General features: G+C 43.0%; 1 protein-coding gene across 1 annotated transcript; it reads left to right on the forward strand.

Annotated features, from left to right (window-relative positions):
• The first annotated feature begins 6,677 nt into the window (after positions 1-6,677).
• Positions 6,678-15,912, forward strand: LOC143878941 (uncharacterized). Its single transcript, XM_077381156.1, has 6 exons — positions 6,678-7,882; positions 8,024-8,375; positions 8,481-9,759; positions 9,826-9,954; positions 15,778-15,820; positions 15,909-15,912. Exons 1-6 carry the CDS (start codon positions 6,678-6,680, stop codon positions 15,910-15,912), a joined length of 3,012 nt encoding a protein of 1,003 aa, XP_077237271.1.
• Positions 15,913-16,227: the final 315 nt, after the last annotated feature.

The following is a 16,227-nucleotide window of genomic DNA, read 5'->3' on the forward strand; positions in this document are numbered from 1 at the left end:
TTTAACATTCTTCTTTTATGTTAAGTTTTGAGTTAGGTTCTGAAGATGAATGGACTTGTTCAGGTGAGACTATCTTGAAAGCTTATCATTTTTTTTATTATTTCATTAGGCTACCCAGCGGCTGGTCTGGGCTAATTATTTTTTATTTAAATAAATTGTTTAATTGAAGAAGGAAATCAGATGACTACTCTATTCGATGTTATCGACATGAGTACTGTTTGATTTCAAGGCGGTTTGTAGGAATATTATCATGTGTATTATGATATCAGATGATTACTTTAGCATCATCTGATTTCATCCCCATATTGGGGTGGTGTTTGTGGTTGGGCATAGAAGTGTTTGATATTGTTTTCTTTTACTTTATTAGGCTATCCAGCGGCTGGTCTGGACTAATTAATGTTGTTTATCATTTTATGATTGCTATAGATTGTGTATTTCTTCTATTGAAAATTCTTCTTTGCTTAGCACTTGATTTATTTTTATAGGAATAAAATGGAATTTGCGATTATCTGGTAGCCTTTTCTTCTCTTTTTGATAGACTAACACAGTCTTATAGATTTCTGTTAAATTTCTTTAGATACTAGAATCCCCTCTCATTGCGAGGGCGATGAAGGCGCTAGCCCAAGCCCATCCTTAGGGGACTTGCTCAGTCCAAGTAGCATACCCCTCCTTTGTATATAGGAGACTTGTCCAGTCTCATTCTCTTGCTTAACCTCCTCTTTGTGTGTCGTTTGGTTTTGGGAGAACACCCTACTCGGCTTGGCAGCATACCCCTATCCTTATGGGTATTGGGTTGCACATTTGTTGCACCCTGCGGCTAGGTAGCTGTCCGGCCCGGCTGGGTGTTTCACCTTTGCCAAATATGCACAAGGTCTCTTATTCCTTTTAGACCCGTCCAGTCTCATTCTCTTGCTAAACCTCCTCTTTGTGTGTCGTTTGGTTTTGGGAGAACACCCTACTCGGCTTGGCAGCATACCCCTATCCTTATGGGTATTGGGTTGCACATTTGTTGCACCCTGCGGCTAGGTAGCTGTCCGGCCCGGCTGGGTGTTTCACCTTTGCCAAATATGCACAGGGTCTCTTATTCCTTTTTACATCATTTGTGTCTCGGAGACAAGCCTTGTCTCCTGTAGAGAGTTTCTCCTTTAGGAGGCTTATCTAGCCTCATGTTAGAATAACCCTTCCTCCTGGCGAGTCTTTGACTCATTTTTACCCCTTTATTGGTAGTGTTTTTAGTGAGTCTCTGACTCATTTGTGCTCCTTTCTTTAGTGTGTTAGTTAGTAATTCGCCTTTAGATTTGTTGTCATTCATCCTTGTTTGAGACTAACTCAGTCATATAGAGCCTTCCCTGCTTGGGATTTTAGATTGTTTTCTCTGTTCTTGGGACACTTCTTTACGTGTTGTGGTTCGTCTCTTTGAGACGCTTGTTGTTTGTTCGGGGTTTCCCCTTTTGATTTAGGGCTTTGCCCTAGTTTGTGGTTATGCTTGCGTGTTCCCTTGAAGGGTGAAAACATTTAAGAATCTAAGAGCATTGGAAAAGCTTTAAAATCCAAAAACATTAGAAATTTAAAACTCAAAAACATTTGAAAACTTTAAAAATATAAAAACATTTGAAAATATAGAAAACCTTAAAAAAATCTGAAATGTTAGTGTTTCTTTTAAAAGCGTAGTTTGAGAGTTCGTTTCGAACTACGTTGGCTTGATCCTCTTCCACGAGGTACGTAGTGCAGCTTGGGATCTTCATCCCAAGTCCAGCCAAACTTTGTAAATAAAAAATGCTTTAACCCTTCAACTTTAAAACCTTGTTTTTAACAAAAATCTTCCTCTAGAGTTAGGAGTTTGTCCTAGATAGAGAGTTTTAGAGTTAGGAGTTCGTCTTTGATTTGTTGTGTGCTTGTTTGTGTTTGTTTTAGAGTTAGGGGTTTGTCCTAGCTAGGAGTGCCTCCGTCCGGTTAGTTGGCGATTCACATCGCCGACTGATGACTAGGTCTTGGATACGTTAGCAATCCTATTGTTTCCCTTAGGGCATACAGCCTAGTTACACGTAGGTTGTAGGAACCACCTGCATTAGCTTAAGGCTAACTTGCATTTAGTTAGGGCATATAGGGTGTCCTAAAATCTACAATTCACTGGAATTTAAATAATCGTTCAAGAAGCTTTAATAATTAGTCCGGTCTTTTAGATCGAGTCTAAGATAGAGGTCTAGGTGTCTAAGGCATCCTAGCTTAGAATAGACGCGAAGAACTACGTTGCCTTGATTCTCGTGGAGGCGGGGATACGTAGGCTTCTTTGGATGAATACCAGACCATCCGAGGACTCGGGCTTAATCATTTAGAGTCTTAGGATTTATTGTGTTGTTATATTGTGTATTTTGTTGTGTTTTCTTATTTTCTTGTGCAGACCCTATACCTTTAGCTGTAGCATGCATGCGTTCGTCCACCAGAACTTAGACACCTGTTAGGCCTGTCACTCATAACCTAGTTGTCATTAGGTGACATTTATTTCGGTTCTTTTGTGTGTGCTTATTTTCATCTCCGAGACATGCATGATTAGATAGACGTTTTCTCGGAGAGGTGTGTTCCCATTTCATATGATTTTCGCCCAAAACTCTTCGAGGTTAATAATAAATGGCATAAGAGACCAAGTGTTCGCACTCGGGCGAATTGGGGGCGCTCTTCGGACCTTCTCCATTCGTCATCAGGCACGGACCTTCTGTATCTCCGGTTATCCATTGCAAACAGAGCATTTGTTTTGGTTCCATGGCGTGTCCATGGATGGCGACTCTGAGTTATTTTAGGTACATCTCGGTTTCGAGCCTTGGCTCCTGATCAGGATGTATCTCATTCGTTTTTGTATCGCCACTCATGCTATGCTGTGAGGGTGGCATCCGTTTCGAGAGTTCCTTGGTAGAGCTCTCTTCCGTTGTGGAGATCTTTGAGGATTGCTGTGGGGATCTCGCGTCCTTCGGCACCGTCCTCGGATCGGGGTCCACAGGCTGGCGACTCTGCTGGGGATTTCTTGAAATATTGCCTAACTCTATAAAATGCCATTTTTACTAACTTTGGAGAAATTTGAGCTAAAATCATTTTAAATGGGAATTCTATCGTTAGAATCCAGGGGCACCAGATAGGTGCGTAATTAAAACAAGGGATTCACACACTGCACATCATACATTGGCATATTCTTTATTTCTTTCATTATTTTCATTATTGGCCTCAGGGAATAGATATGACGCGTACCAGACGGGTAATTATGACCTTGAGGGAACCGTTGTATCTATTTCCAAGCTATGCGCCGGAGCTGCAGCCGTAGACACTGGGTGTGCTGGTGTTCTACAGCAGCCGATGAGCGGTGAACATACTCTGTATAATGCTGGGTGTGCTGGCATTATACATCAAGGGTATGGTCATAAGCATAGTACCCAGCAGAAATGCCCGGGCCCTACTTTTATTTCATTATATTATGTATATATATATATTAGCTGCTCCCTTTAGAACCAAAATTAGGGAACCCTTGCTAGGACACTATATATATGTACTCATATAGGACGAACATGTGCGACCAGCATATGTGAGCCTAGGATAGAAGTTAGCCTACCCATTGTAGTGTAGAAGGGTAAGTCACACCGTGATTACCCGCCGCGCTATCTAGTACACTCACACACTTTCGAGTCAAGGTTTTCTTGGCTTTGCTAGATCAGGTTAGGGCTGGTGCCCCTGGTTAGGGTGTATGTATATATGTACGTGCATGTATTATATCTATTCTTAGATTATGACCTGTCTCTTAGATTAGGTTTCTGTATCTATCGAGGTCGTGCATTCCTTCAGGCCTGATCGATGACCCTTACTCTTGCTCGGTTGTCAGCTAGATCATGATTTACCCTGTGATCTCTTATCGCATGGTCATTCCGGTCTTAGGTCCATGTTTGTGAGTTTTTCTGATCTATTATCATCAGGTGCAGTTTGTTCCTTCTTTCAGTTTTGGGTCTAGCCGACGGTTCTGTTCACCACCTTTCATGGCCATGGTCCAGTCCTTGATTCCTTATTGTCCTGATCGGTCTTTGTGCTAACCTGTTAGACCAGGGTCTGTCTGTCAATAGAATTTTCTGGTCTAACTATTAGCTACATAGTTTCATTCTCCAGTCTTCAAAATGGTTAATCATTTTCCCTGGTCTTTATCCTGATCATAGGCTATGGTCTTTCTTCTGAGTGTACACTTGTATTATTCCATCGTACGTCTTACTCACTCAGTCGATGTGCAGTTTTGCCATCGTCTTGTACATACCCTATTTGTCAAAGTCGGTCGTTCAGATCAGGCCCCCTTTTGCAGTAGGTGTTCCATGTCTGATTCATCCTATTTGCATTCCTTCGATGCAGTCGATAGTATCTCTTTTACGGTTGTTGGGGCTATATCTGTCATTTTGTCTTCAGATTGTACGAATCTCGTGTGCATACTCAGTTTTGTCGGTTGGTTAGATTAGAACCCTCTTTTCCAGTGAGGGATTCCTGGTCTAATCGATCATATATACAGTCTTTCAGAGTCACCTGATTAATGGTCCATACTCGTCACTCTCATGGCCATGGTCTATTTATTGCCCTTTGATCATGAGTTCATCATGTTGTGTACGCAGACCCATGTCATATATGTATGTTGCCCTTCGACTATGTACCCATTCTTTTGATATGCCATAGATCCATGCTATGTGTAGATATTACTCATTGGGTTAGGTTTTGCTATTTGCATGCTCTGTCTTAGATGTGGTTGATGGCTTGTCCGCTGTCTCTGTGACCATAATCTATCATTATTGATCCTCTTGATCATACAGTTGTCAATATCCATCATCAGATTTGAGATCCAGTCTATGACCTACTTCTGTCATTTTGTGGCCATGGTCTACCTTTCTGATCTATTGATCATCCATGATTATTGATGAACAAAATCAGTGTCACCAGTCGTATCCTTCCCATGTGGTTGATCAAAATTATCCCTATTATTTCGTTATTCAAGGTTATCTTTACTCTCTTCTAATTTTATCCTATCTGTGATTAGGTTGAATCATGTCGAACAAGGTGATGAGGGTTTGGATAGCCGAGTCAATTAGAGCTCTCCCGCGGGAGCATGCAGAGTGGAGTATGGCCGACAGGTTCATCAGCACGTTTAATCATTTGAGCGCCTCCGGTGTGAATTGGCAATTTCTTCAAGCAGCTGCAAGACTTTGGGATCCTATTCTTCATGTTTTTCAATTTGGTCCCTTTGAAATCTGTCCTATATTCGAGGATTGGTGCGCCCTATTAGAACTCCCACCTGAGGGACTCTGGATCCAACCTCCGAGTGTAGCGTCTCCTCGTTTCCTCTTCTGTAAGCTTTTCGAGAACAAGACTGTTGATGCTATGCCCTATTTCAAAGACACGTACGTGCAATTCGATGACCTCATTGAGCGTTTTTCTAAAAACGTTGACCCTGTCGACTCCCGTTTTCAAAGTTGCCGGCGCAATGCCTTAATCTTTGGTGTCCTTGCACGTCACGTTATCCGTGAAGACTCCAGTATTGCTCCTGTGACCTTACTGAGTGTAACCGATCAAATTAGCGAAGGAAGGAATCCTGTCCCAATCATTCTAGCGGAAACCTTCTCTGGGTTGGACCTTATTGCTCAACGAGAGGTTAAGGATAATTTTCATGGGTGTGTCAAGCTGCTTTATTTGTGGCTTTGTGAAAAACTCACCATCCTTCAGCCACGGAGCTCCCTTCAGTACACCCTCAAGGATCACCTTTCGTGGCAACCAATGGCCAATAAACCCCAATCCATTGATGAGTGGCATTATTGGTTGCAGAGCGTGGAGAAGGATCAATTTCACTGGGTGAGTCATTCATGCTTACACGTTATCACTAGCACTCTCCCGCATCCATTTGTGTATCTTATGGGTTTGGAAAAGTCAACCTTTTATGCACCAACCCGTTTGCTTCATCAGATCACGGGATATCCATGTCTTCCCGGGGCTGTAACGCCTCCTTCTTGTGAAAAACTGTCTCCTGATCTCATTCAGTCCATTGTAGCTGCTTGGAGGAATAAGGTTGTGGAAAGAAGGTTTTCCTTAACATCTAAAGTCCGGCGTGGAGAGTTACCGGAAAAGCCCGCAAGCAAAAGGGCTCGGATCGCAGAGCTCTGAGGATCTTCGGCATGAGATTATCATTTCCTTTATTGTCTTTATCTGTTTTACTTGAATATAATCAGAGTCAAATATTGTAATCCTGGTCTCATTATAGATGAAAATATGAAGGAAAGAGTTTTACTTAATACATGTTATAAACAATTGGCGATTCAAAGATTCATCAATTTTGCTGTCGTTATAACCTGTCTTGATATAATCAATGCAAAATGTGTTTCTTTTCTTTTCTCTCTACTTGTGGAAGCTACCTGATTTCATTTGTCAACCATTTAATCTAGTTTGTTAACTTCCAATCAGGATTCTAAAAGATAGCAACCATCGCTCCGAAAAAGGACACCCAAGCTAAACCTACCTGGTCTAGACCTACCTCAGTGTCTAGACTTGTTCGTCACTTCGATCCCACTGTGTCACCAACAGCACCTTTACCATCTTCACCAGAGTCGTCAGGTTCTTTTGAAGTCAACCAAATGGCTAATGATCTAGTGGACCCCATGATAACTATACAGGAAATGCTGAGAAATATGTGTCGAGATATAGCAGGGTTGAAAGATGAGGTGACTCATCTAAAGAACCAGGGTACTGAAAAGGTCTCTACTTCTAAAGATCCCGCCATTCAGCCTCCTCCAGCCATATCTCCTAACCTCACCAGACCAGCCATCTCTCCCGTAGAGATCGATCTAGAAGATGAGCAATATGTTGGAGAATATTATGTCCCTCCGGTTAACAAGGAAAATGAGTTGTTCGATAAGTATGAGAAGATGGCTCGCGACATTGAGAGCATGAAGGTTCAAGCGTCCAAGGGATTCGATATTTCTGAATTTCTGATGTCCCCTAATGCCGTATTCCCGCCTAAGTTCAAGGCACCAGACTATGACAAATATGATGGAACTGGGTGTCCGAGAAACCACGTCAGATGGTTCATCACTCTTTCCCAGCAGCATGGTCTAAGTCGAGAGCAGATGGCCCATTTGTTTCCCATGTCTCTTATAGGGGTGGCCAAAAGATGGTTTTTGAGGTTGAAACCCGAAGAGATTAGGACATTGGAGGAAATCTCTAACCGGTTTGTTGAACAGTTCTCTATGGAAGAAGGGATTGAGGTTACAAAAAGAGACTTGAAACTGTTGAAGCAGAATCCTCAGGAGACATTCACATCATTCATCAGGCGCTGGAGGCGCAAGTCTGCTCAACTGGGCCAGAGAATGACAGAGGAAGACCAAATAAAGTTGGTCCTCAAGAGCTTGTCTCCGCAGTACTTTCACTTCATGGCACCGCAGCACTTTCAGAATTTCGAGCACTTGATTAAGACTGGCACCCAGATCGAGGATGCTATTGCTAAGGGCCTCAGAGCCAAGACGCTATCTGATGTCCGAGAAGGGAAGAGGCCTATGATCCAACCAAAGGAAGTACAAGCAGTCAGTTATACCAGACCAGTGGCCAAGCCTGTTACGGAAGTTGCCGGACCGGCGATAAGGAGGCAGTTCAGACAGTTTGACCCATTACCGTTTCCACTGCCCATGATACTTAAGAAGTTAATCAGAGACAAGAAGATCAGACTTCCAGATGTCAAACCTGTACCTAACCCGCTGCCTGTAAACTGGAGAAGGGATCAATATTGTGAATATCACAGGGGCCCAGGGCACATGACTGAGAACTGTTTGGCCTTGAAGCACGCGATTCAGAACATGATCGATAAAGATGAGCTTGCAGTTGAAAGGCCGAATATCACTCAGAACCCTCTCCCCAACCACCGAGCTGTTGCTCCTCCCACTGCAAACGCTATCTTTGTAGATGAGCCCATCCTTGATCCCTCTGCTCTCATTTGCGCTATTACATCTGACAAAACATATGTTTTGAGGTTTGACGATGAAGAGCTCGGGGAATTCAAAGGAAAAGAGCCTTATGTGCTGTCGTTCAATGACGCTGAGCTCGCTGAGTCATCTTCAGCCCAGTCGTATGCGCTTCGGAATGTTGGTCTGGAAGAAACGAAGGAAGCCACCTATGTTCTAAGGATGGAGGACTTTGAAGAGGATGTCAGTAATGCCCCTTATGTTTTCAGAACGGAGGAAGACGAACTGCTGTTACTAGAGGATCAATGTGACGAGATGCGTCACATGACCAGAGGTGGGCGTGTATTCAAACCTCCTCAGTTGAGCGTAGAAAATCCGGCAGAGGTTGCAAGAAACTCAGAAAATCAGAGGCAGAATAAAGTGAGCGCAGACGAAGAAGATGAGAGCTTGTTAAAGCAGCTGAAGAAGACTCAGGCTAATATCTCGGTATGGGGTTTACTCATGGCCTCATCAAAGCACAGAAAGCTAGTCCTTCAAGAGCTTAATGCAGCGCAAGTTTCTGTTAATACCTCGCCCGATGAGCTTGTCAGTCTCGTAGCCATGGCCAGAGCAGCGAAAACATTGTCATTCGCTGATGACGATTTACCTCCTGAGGGCCGAGACCATACTAAGCCTCTTAAAATCACAGTCACCTGTAACAAGAAAAAGGTGCCAGAGGTGTTGGTTGACAACGGCTCTGCGCTGAATGTTTGCCCGTTAAGCACCGCAGCAACCCTGGGATTCAGTCCTGAGAATTTTATTCCATCCGAGCAGGGTATTCTAGCATATGATGGCACTCGCCGGGATGTAATCGGGACTTTGGTCACTGAGATACAGATTGGCGGAGAGGCCTTTGAGATAGAATTTCAAGTCTTAGATATTAAGGCTTCATTCTTACTGTTGCTTGGCCGTCCGTGGATGCACAAGGTCGGGGTTGTTCCGTCTACTCTCCACCAAAAACTGAAGTTCATTCGCGGGAACAGAGTGATAACGGTAAAGGGGGATCCCGATCTTGAGATAGGGCAGATCACTCCGGACTTAACTGAGGAAAGATCCGAAGATATCAGTTTGACAGGGTTTTCACTAGAGGTGACTACGATCACCTTCAAAGAGGCTTTGAATGAGGAAATTTGTTTCCTGACCAGCACAAATTCAAATGTCATCAGGATGATTCGCCGGCAAGGGTATATCCCAGGCGCTGGATTAGGCAAGTACCATCAGGGTTTGACTGATTTTCCGGTTTTCAAAGCGTTCAATGGTTTGTTCGGGCTGGGGTACAAGCCTACAGAGAAAGAAATCAGAGAGATGAAGCAGTTAATGCTGAAATGGGCAGAAAATCGTCGCCGTGGGTTGGGACTACCAATGGCGCCTATTGATTTGAAAATGAACGGTCGATTCCGAAAAGAAGGCGCAGCCTTTCCTTTTTGTGGCTTTGCTGAGTTTTGGTTGGATGAGAACACAGGGCAGATGCTTCCGGGGTTTGAGATTTTCTTCGATCTTGAGCTAGAAGATGAGCCAGTGGGTATGCAGATTATAGAGGCAGAGTCTGAGACTGATTGGGCAGAGCACATAGAGCCGAGCCTTCTGAATTCGCTTTTCCAAGAAGGGTCACAGACTGTGGCCGTGATTGGCAAGAGCCCGCTGATACTAGACCCAACTCGTCTTATCACCCCGGCTGAGGAACCTCTCACCAACTGGACTTCTCAAGTCCTACCCCAGGTTATTTTCCAGTACAATCAAATCCCTTCAGAAGAGTCAGTCGTCCGTAAGTACGTGTCAATCTCCGAGTTTGATTCAGAGTCTATTTCTTCTAACAAGTCTTTTGATGCAGGTACCATAGAGGACTATTCTCCCAAGGTCAGTGGTGGTTTTTCTTCTTCTGGCAACATTGAGTTGAAGATTGTTCCCAATAAAGCAGCTGATGCTGTTTCCTCATATAGTTCCGAGTCAGTTGACGCAGGTGTCAACATATCCATCGAGTCTGTAAAAACGAGTCCAAAGTTCATTGTAAACCCCGATGAGGGTAATTCATCTGTTGATGTATTTGATTCAAATTTCAATGAAATAAAGGATTCTTCTTTTGAGTACATTCCTGTCTCTATTTCGTCTACTGAATCTGCTCTAAAATCTGATAATCTTAATAATAACAATCAAGACTCCCCCTCTGATGAGGATGCCGACGAAACTCCCCCTGAAATCAGACATATGATCCAACAGGAGGAGAGTCGCCGAGCAAAACCACTTGACGAGGAAATTGAAACTGTGAACATTGGTGATGAAACCTCAATTCAGGAAATAAAGATTGGCAAAACTTTATCTCCTGAAGAACGCGAGGAATTGATCACTCTGCTTAAAGAATTCAAAGAAGTTTTTGCTTGGTCTTACGATGATATGCCAGGATTAAGTGAGGAAATCGTCCAGCACAGATTACCCTTAATCCTTGGTGCTAAACCAAAGAAGCAAAAACTCCGAAAACTCAAAACAGAATGGGAGTTGAAAGTCTATGAAGAAGTGAAGAAATTGTTAGAAGTAAAATTCATCCAGGTGGTGGAATATCCTGAATGGCTCGCGAACATAGTACCGGTGCCCAAAAAGGACGGGAAAGTCAGAATGTGTGTTGATTTTAGAGATTTAAACAAAGCAAGTCCTAAAGATGACTTTCCTCTTCCTAGCATTGATCTCCTGGTAGATAACACTGCCGGGCATGCTCTTTTATCCTTTATGGATGGGTTCTCAGGATACAATCAGATTAAAATGGCACCCGAAGACATGTTGAAGACAGCATTCATTACTCAGTGGGGTACGTATTGCTACAGGGTGATGCCGTTCGGTTTGAAAAATGCTGGTGCTACGTATCAGAGAGCCGCTACAACTCTTCTTCATGATATGATTCACAAAGAGGTTGAGGTTTACGTTGATGACATGATCGTAAAGGGGAAGACTCGGCCTGAGCACACTGTTGCACTGAGAAAGTTCTTTGAGCGAATCAGGAAGTATCAGCTCCGTCTGAACCCGAGTAAATGTGTATTTGGCGTTACGTCAGGGAAACTCTTGGGGTTTATGGTTAGTGAAAGGGGGATCGAAGTGGACCCACAAAAGATTAAGGCGATTCAAGAAATGCAGCCGCCGAAGACAGAAAGGCAGATCAGAGGTTTCCTTGGCAAAGTTCAGTATCTGAGACGGTTCATAGCACATCTGACGATGACGTGTGAACCCATCTTCAAGCTTCTGAAGAAGAATTCCTCGAAGAAATGGAATGAAGAATGTCAGGAGGCCTTTGAAAAAGTTAAGCGGTGCTTATCTTTACCTCCTGTTCTATCACCTGTCATTCCAGGTCAGCCGTTGTTGTTATACTTGTCTATCACAGATACAGCGATGGGTTGCATGCTTGCTCAGCAGGATTTTGAGTCTAAGAAAGAAAGGCCCATTTACTACATCAGTAAGAAGATGCTAGAGTATGAATTAAAATACACTGTTTTGGAGAAGACTTGTCTCGCATTAGTTTGGGCAACCCAGAGGCTTAGACATTATTTGCTTTCAAACAAGGTTCTCCTGCTTTCGCGAATGGACCCTCTAAAGTACTTGTTTGAGAAACCTGCCCTTACAGGAAGGACTGCAAGGTGGTTATTGTTGTTGTCTGAGTTCGACATCACTTATGTCACTCAGAAATCAGTTAAGGGGCGGGTTATAGCTGAACAATTGGCTGATGCTCCAGTTGAGGAGAATACTGTTCTAAAAGCCGAATTCCCTGATGAAGAAATTATGGATATCGAAGAAGAAGAGGTTCTCAGCACCAAGTGGTTAATGTACTTTGATGGAGCCGTAAACAGCCGTGGTCAAGGAGTGGGTGCAGTCTTGGTCTCTCCGAAGAAAGAATACATTCCTATCTCGATTAAGTTGCAGTTTGAGTGCACCAATAATATGGCAGAGTATGAAGCCTGTATTGCCGGACTTGAAGCAGCTTTAGCTTTGCAGATTCAAGATATTGATGTGTTCGGGGATTCCATCCTGATCATTTACCAGATTAATGGGCAATGGAAAACTCGAGAAGATAGATTGATCCCTTATAATATGTATTTGGAATCTCTAGTCCAGAAATTCAAGAGCGTCACATTTACTCACTTGTCAAGGACCAGAAATCATTTTGCTGATGCTTTGGCTACTTTGGCCTCGATGTTAGATATCTCTGCTACAATGGAAGTTCAACCGCTGGCCATCAGACTGCAATGGGCTCCTGCGCACGTAAATGCTATAGAGATTTCAGCTAGATGTCCAGATGGGAAACCTTGGTACACAGATATCAGAAACCTCATTTCAGGCAAGGGTCATCCTCCAGAAGCTTCAAGCAAAGAAAGGAAAACTCTTCAGAAGTTAGCTGCTAATTTCATCATTTGCGGTGAAGAGCTGTATAGAAGGTCATTTGATGGCATACAACTCCTTTGTGTTGATGAAGATAAAGCTGCAGAGCTTATTGAGCAGACTCATGAGGGTGTTTGTGGACCTCATATGAACGGGAAGATGCTATCTAGAAAGATCCTTAGACTTGGATTCTATTGGCCTACGATGGAAGCAGACTGCTTCGCATTTGTAAAGAAATGCCATAAGTGTCAAGTCTATGCGAATCTTATTCATGTTCCTCCTTCAGAGTTGCACTCCCTGACTTCGCCGTGGCCGTTTTCAGTATGGGGAATAGACATCATTGGGAAGATTTATCCGAGATCCTCGAGCGGACATGAGTACATTCTGGTGGCTATTGATTATTTCACAAAGTGGATAGAGGCTGCATCTTATGCTTCCATCACTTCGAACACAGTTGCGAAGTTCATCCGTACCAATATAATTTGCAGATACGGAGTACCTCACGAGTTGATTTCAGATAATGGATCACATTTCAAGAAAGAGGTGTTACACCTGTGTGAAGAGTTCAAGATAAGGCATCACAAGTCGTCCCCTTACAGGCCGCAGACGAATGGAGCCGTTGAAGCAGCAAATAAGAACATCAAAGTCATTATCAGTAAGATGACTGAGACATATAAGGACTGGTCGAACAAACTCCCTCATGCCTTATGGGCGTATAGGACATCGATCTGGTCTTCAACAGGTGTAACTCCGTATTCTCTGGTGTACGGAATGGAAGCTGTTCTCCCTGTTGAGTTAAGAATTCCCTCTTTGAGAGTGATGATGGAGGCCACCCTGCCAGAGTCAGAATGGGCAAAGGCCAGGCACGAAGAGCTGCAGATGATAGATGAGAAGAGGCTGAGAGCCTTGTATCATGTCCAGGGATATCAGAGACGGATTGAGAGAGCTTTCAATAAGAAGGTTCGTGTCCGGCATTTGAAGCCTGGAGATCTTGTATTGAAGTCCTACAGGGCACCGGTATTTGACCCAAGAGGAAAGTTCAGGCCGAACTGGTCTGGTCCTTACATTGTTGATGAAGTCCTGCCTGGAAAAGCCGTAAGACTCCTCAATGAGAATGGAGAAAAATTAAATGAGCCTACAAACCTGGATCAATTAAAAAAATATTATGCTTAAGTACACCAGGAGGCCATCCTTGGACGATTTGAGCTTCAAGCCAATACCCAAATGTTCTAAACTATTTGCAAACCCTTTGGGGCCTAGACAAGAAACCCCTTTCCGCTAAAAGAACCTGTGAGCCGAAAGCAAAATCAAAATTTCTTTGTTAAACTTAAACCAGGGGCATCTTTTATGACTTTCGTCATAAAAGATTTTAAACCCGAACTACGCGTGACCTGATTCCCAATTTCTTTGGGGATACGCAGGCAGTCTGGAGGATCCAGATTCGGTCCAGATACATGCAAACATACCAAAGTCTAACCGGTTTGAACCTAAGCCCACCCGAAAGTCCTTCTGGTGTACTCAGGCCCAGGTTTGTAGAGAAACAGAAAGAAAGAAAAATGATGGAGTCTTAGACCCGCTAGACTGAAAACCCACAAGGGCGGTCTAGGCAAAAGTTAGGGTCATTCACCCGCTAAGCTGAAAATCCGAAAGGGCGGCTTAGGCAAAAATCAGGGTGCTGAGCCTGCTGGATGGAAAATCTGCAAGGGCAGACAGTCCAGGCAAAAATTAAGGCATGCGGTCCGCCGAATCGAAAACCTGAAAAGGCGATTTGGTCATGGCAGTGACTTCATGAGGAGATGGCAGAGCTTTAAAAGCCGGCTTAACTTTTCGCTTCTTTGGCCTTCTCAAACTCTAAGTAAGCGCCATCAAGACTTCTTCTGATACTCTTTGAGTTAGAGAGGTTGAAACCGAGCAATCTAAAGGGACAATAGCCATGACGAAAATACCAAAAGGGGGGTTGAAGCACCTTTAAGCGCGGTATTCAAAAGATTCCAAGAGTGGTTGACTTTTACCATTTAAAAAAAAAAAAAAAAAAAAAAAAAATCTTATCAGACTAAGAAGCAGATTTCAGTCTATCTTGGTATTTGGGTATTTGAGTCAGGTGTCCGTCAATGTCCTCGTTCGTTGTTCGTCAAAGTCTTTCCTTTGTCGAGTCGAGGTCAATTCTTCGGAGTCCTGTTTAGTTAAAATTCCTCCCCAAGCCGGGGTGGCAAAAAAAAAGAGACAGGAGGGAAAGCAGAGCTCTCAGAGAAGCAGAGAATTTATGGCTCCTGTGAGCAAGTGTATAGTAGAGCGGAATTCAGGGGTTGATAGGCTTTTAGCCCAGTTCCAGCGTTAGCAGATGGCAGTAATGAAGCAAGATTTTGAGCAGAACCATGTTCTTGTGCTTTTGAGGAGCTTTATAAGCCCAGGTGTTCATCAGAAAAGTTTGTAACCCCAAGTGTACATTAATGAAAGCCTTTGGCCTGTTTTCTTGTGTTGCTCTCCAAATGAATTTTGTTATGGAAGTAATCATACTAGGGGCATCTTTTATGACTCACATCATAAAAGATGTCAAATGCCTTGATATTTGAAATGGGCATTCTCCTCAAATAGAGACTAGAGAAGTTTGAGCATGCTCTTTTCGTTCAAGCTCTCCCGTCGAGTTGTTTTCTTTTAGAATAAGATTTTCAAAAAAAATAAAAGATAAAAAAAAAAATCTTATCCTCAAAAAAAAAAAAAAAAAAAAAAAAAAAGAGCCTTTTGAGTGATTAGCGTACTTGTTTAATTCTTACTGTCGAGTATTTGGTTAGTGTTGTTTTGGTAAAGCTTCAATCTCTAAAAATAAAAATAAAAATAAGAGTGACTCTTTGAGCATTGGCATCTGGGACTCTTTAAGAGTCCGCAGTGTGTCCCTGCCTAGCAGGTTAGGAGTCGGGCGTATCTGCGTGGAGGTTTGTATGGATCCATGTTGCATGATGGGCATACAAGCCTGGATTTATATGGAACCGTGTTACATCACAGGCGTGTAAATCTGGGGTCTTGCGAGATAATTTAGCAATTCCTTTTGTGATTTGAGACTCTTTGAGTAGTTGAGGCCCTTTGAGTGTTACAGACTCTTCGGGTAGTTGAGACTCTTTGAGTATAAATGCTTTTGTGTTGATTTGAGACTCTTTGAGTAGTTGAGACCCTTCGAGTGTTACAGACTCTTCGGGTAGTTGAGGCTCTTTGAGTATAAATGTTTTTTTTTGAATGTTTGAGACTCTTTGAGTAGTTGAGACCCTTTGAGTGTTACAGACTCTTCGGGTAATTGAGGCTCTTTGAGTATAAATATTTCTGTGTGTGTTTGAAGCTCTCTGAGTGTTACAGACTCTCTGAGTGTTTGATTTGAGACTCCATGAGTATTACATACTCTTTGAGTAATTTGGTTTGATATTCTTTGAAGGATTGATTTACGTCTACATCGATAATGGTTCGCTTTCTTTGAGGTAAGTTCATTGGGTTCGTTTTCTTAAAAGCTTCGTTTTAAAAGAGTGTTTGTGTCTGCTTTAATAGAGTCTTTGCATTTTGATTTAGATAGTTGAGTCGTGAGTATCAGAGAGAGGCTATCTCATTGAGATATCGTGATTACCGAGTTAAGGGTCGGTGAGAGGTTATCTCCCTTTTGCTTGCAGTCTTTGAGTCTCGTAGTGTTATTTTCGTAGTCTTACCTTTCTTTAGAACCCGAAAACCCAAAAATTTGCTTTGCTTTCGGGTCAGCCAAAATGTGTTGTCTGTTCAGCTTTGGCATTCGCGCGTTACACACGCTCTGCCAAAGAGGGGCATCTGTAGACACCCCATTTTGACCGAACCCTAGCAGAGTCGTTAGGGTAGAAACCCTGTTAAATTAGTGTTT

Source organism: Tasmannia lanceolata, unplaced genomic scaffold (genome assembly GCF_043159265.1).
Source record: "Tasmannia lanceolata isolate RefF3 unplaced genomic scaffold, GAP_Taslan_0.1 ptg000006l, whole genome shotgun sequence".
Classification (NCBI taxonomy): Eukaryota; Viridiplantae; Streptophyta; class Magnoliopsida; order Canellales; family Winteraceae; genus Tasmannia; species Tasmannia lanceolata.